Source organism: Echinops telfairi, unplaced genomic scaffold, assembly GCF_000313985.2.
Source record: "Echinops telfairi isolate 266 unplaced genomic scaffold, ASM31398v2 ScPeMD7_30;HRSCAF=105, whole genome shotgun sequence".
In the NCBI taxonomy this organism is placed as follows: Eukaryota; Metazoa; Chordata; class Mammalia; order Afrosoricida; family Tenrecidae; genus Echinops; species Echinops telfairi.
Genome location: NW_022103927.1, coordinates 4,691,275 through 4,694,383, shown reverse-complemented (window position 1 = coordinate 4,694,383; position 3,109 = coordinate 4,691,275). Strand labels below are relative to the sequence as shown.

The 3,109-nt window shown below is 58.1% G+C and overlaps 1 protein-coding gene across 2 annotated transcripts in view; it reads left to right on the top strand.

The window, feature by feature from the left end:
* The window catches only part of RNASEH2A (ribonuclease H2 subunit A), a 5,595-nt gene extending 2,728 nt beyond the window's left edge, over positions 1-2,867 (top strand). Inside the window, exons 5-9 of one of the 2 annotated variants that reach the window (XM_045289717.1) lie at positions 976-1,113; positions 1,227-1,314; positions 2,217-2,340; positions 2,429-2,607; positions 2,746-2,867. In XM_045289717.1, coding sequence (XP_045145652.1) covers positions 976-1,113; positions 1,227-1,314; positions 2,217-2,340; positions 2,429-2,561 — 483 coding nt within the window. In that variant the 3' untranslated portion in view covers positions 2,562-2,607; positions 2,746-2,867. Of the gene's footprint in view, positions 1-975; positions 1,114-1,226; positions 1,315-2,216; positions 2,341-2,428 lie in introns of both variants that reach the window. The other variant, XM_045289716.1, reaches the window with a different exon arrangement.
* The last annotated feature ends 242 nt before the right edge of the window (positions 2,868-3,109 follow it).

Below are 3,109 nucleotides of genomic sequence, written 5' to 3'. Positions count from 1 at the left end.
GAACCCCCGATAATTTATAATTTATTACTATTTTATCATATGCTATATCTTTTACTAGCCATAGTCCTACATCTTTGTGGGAGCAGAGAGCCTTAACTTTCTCTCCGGTGAAGCGGTTGGTGGGTTTGAACCCCTGGCTTTGTGGTGAGCAGTCAGCCCCATCAGAGCTCTCCACACACAGATGGCATTTCTCAAGAGAAGCCTCTGTCAGCATTGCCTTGAGTACCTGGGAGTGAAGGTTTTCAGGCTTCAGAGGAGATGGATGGTCAGCTGGCCAACCAAGAGATAAAGGTAGCTTTTGAGAATGGTGGCTGCCCTGATCTTACTTCTCAGCATTCGGACTCACTGTGTGACCCAGAAGCCCTGGCGGCATCGTGGGGAACCACAAAGTCAGTAATTTGGGACCACCAGCTGTTCCACAGGAGAAAGGCTTTCTGCTCCCATAAAGCTTTGCAGCCTCAGGACCCTGCAGAGGCCATTGTGCTCCATCCTATAGGGTCGCTGTAGGTCAGAGTGGACTCACCGGCCGTGAGTTCCTTGTGCCTTCTGGATGTGGCTGCCGACTCTTTGCCGTCTGTGAGAGCAGGGCTTTGGCACCAGCAGTTCCCTCTGTCTGGAACACTTCTTCCCCGACTTACGCATGACCCGCTTGCTCACCTTCTTCAAGTCTTTATGGAACCATGACTGTCGGGGTGGAGGCCTGCCTTGAGCCGCCCTTAGGACTGTTTAAAGGCAGAAGCCCTTCTCCCTTCCCACTCTCCCTTTGTCTCGCTTCTTGCCTGTGGCCCTCCACAGGGTGTTTGCCCCACGCAGGGAAGGTTTTTACCCTGGCACCTAGAAGAGCAGCTGGCACACAGAGCCCCGTAAGGTGACCAGGGAAAGTCTCTGTGGGCCGCAGTATCGGGTAAGACCCCTGGGCTGCAGGAAAGACTCTCAAAGGCCACTGACGGGGCTGGGTGGCTTGCATTGGGGCAGGTATTTGTGGACACAGTGGGGATGCCAGAGAAGTACCAGGAGCGGCTGCAGCAACGCTTCCCTGGGATTGAGGTCACCGTCAAGGCCAAGGCAGATGCCCTGTATCCCGTGGTCAGTGCTGCCAGCATCTGTGCCAAGGTCGGTCCTCACTGGGCTTGCATGGGTACCCCACACCTTCCTTGGCAGGGCATGGGCGGTGGTCGCTGTGACAGAGGGTGGTGTCCAGTGCCCGGCGCCCATCTCGCCCACAGGTGGCCCGAGACAAGGCAGTGAAGAATTGGCAGTTCGTGGAGACACTGCAGGACCTGGATACCGATTATGGTTCGGGGTACCCCAATGGTGAGCAGACCAGTGCCCCATCCGCCCTGGCTGACCACACTGCGGGGCTTTGTGAAACTTCCTTGGTAATCTTCCACCGCAGCAGAGGCCGAGGACCAGAAGGGGGTGCCACTTGCCCACGGTCACCTAGCCTGTGTGCCTGACCCCCACCCCCACCCCCAACTTTCACTTTTCTTTGCAACCCCAGTGGCGGACTGAGACCCCCCCTGTCAGCCCATCCGTTGAGGGAAAGGGACTGTGCTCCTGTCCAACTGCCGAAGCTTGGATTCCGGCCTCACGATTTTCTTCCAACCCTCAAGCTCAGCCCTGCGCTCTCTCCTCCCCTCCCACCCTCACAAAGGCAGATCGCAGACTTCGATGGGGTGGCTGGGCTTAAGGAACGGCCCCATCTTTCTCAGAGGCCCAGAGAAGGGGCTGCATCTCCGGATGGGTGGGCTAGGGTGGGGTGGGGCACCAGATTCCATTGCAGATGGGCACTCAGGCGAGAAGCCCAAGTGAGGAAAACAGTTCTGGTCTAAGGTGGGTTGGATCTTCCGTACCCCCATGCCAGGCCTACCCCCGTGCTCAGGAAACAAGAGGAACATGAACCTCCCCGCCCGCTGAGCTCGTGTGCGAGGTCACCAAGTACTGATGGACTTACTGTTGCCCACGGTGCAGGAGTCAGGGAGCCCTCTCACAGGCAGGCTCTCCATGCTGCGATTGCAGCAACTTGGCCCAGGGAGGGTGGGGGTGGGTGGGCAGTGCAGGCGGCTGGACGCTCCCGGCAAGGTTCTGAGGCAGGATGATGTGATGCTCAGGGGGAGCTCCCTTAGGTGTGCAGCAGGAGGCCAGGCTGAGGAGCTGGGGCGTGGTGGAGTGACGTGGAGGCCAGTGACACCCCCACCACCCCGTCCTCTCCCCAGATCCCAAGACAAAAGCCTGGTTGCGGAAGCACGTGGAGCCGGTGTTCGGCTTCCCCCAGTTTGTCCGCTTCAGCTGGCGCACCGCCCAGAGCATCCTGGAGAAGGAGGCCGAAGGTGTCACGTGGTGCGCGCTGGGTGGAGCTGGGGGGAGAGGGCTGGCCAACCCCCCGAAAGTGTTGATGCTGTGAAATGCTGTTGTCTCTCGCCCCCAGGGAGGACTCCTCCATAGAGGATCAGGAGGGGCCCGGGAGGATCACCTCCTACTTCTTCAGTGAAGCCCCCCGCCCGCGCCCCCCACACCGTTACTTCCTGGAGCGTGGCCTGGAGCCGGCCACCATCCTCTGAGTGCCAGGCGGGAGCCCCCTAAACTGGCCTCCCCCCACCTTCCCCAGTTAGTGATTGAAACCACTATGGAAAGCCCAGTTTGGGGGTTCTCCTTTGGGGTGGAGGTGGGGTGTCTGGCACGCCCACCCTCACCCCAACTCTGACTGGTTTTATTTCACTTTCAAACCAAACGCTGCAACATCAGAAACACAACCAGAGGCTTCCCAGTCGCCCTGCCCCAGATCACTGACCAGTGATGTGGCCGGGCCTGCGGGCTCTGGAGACTGTGCAGAGGTACAAAAGCAATATCACCCCATTCTAAACGTTTGCTTGCTTGTTTGTTTGTTTGCACCAAACCCCAGATTGTACGCATTACTCTCGCCACCAGATAGAGCTTGATGATAATTCCAAATCGTTGTCCACAGACCTTCCTGTACACCAGAGTCTCCTACCAACTCACAGTTGCTGGCCCCACCCTAGACCTGCTGGCCTCCTTTTGAAAGAGGTGGACAAACAGCCCCTCTGCCTCTGAGACCTTTGAAACTATCAGAGCGATGTGGGTTTACCTC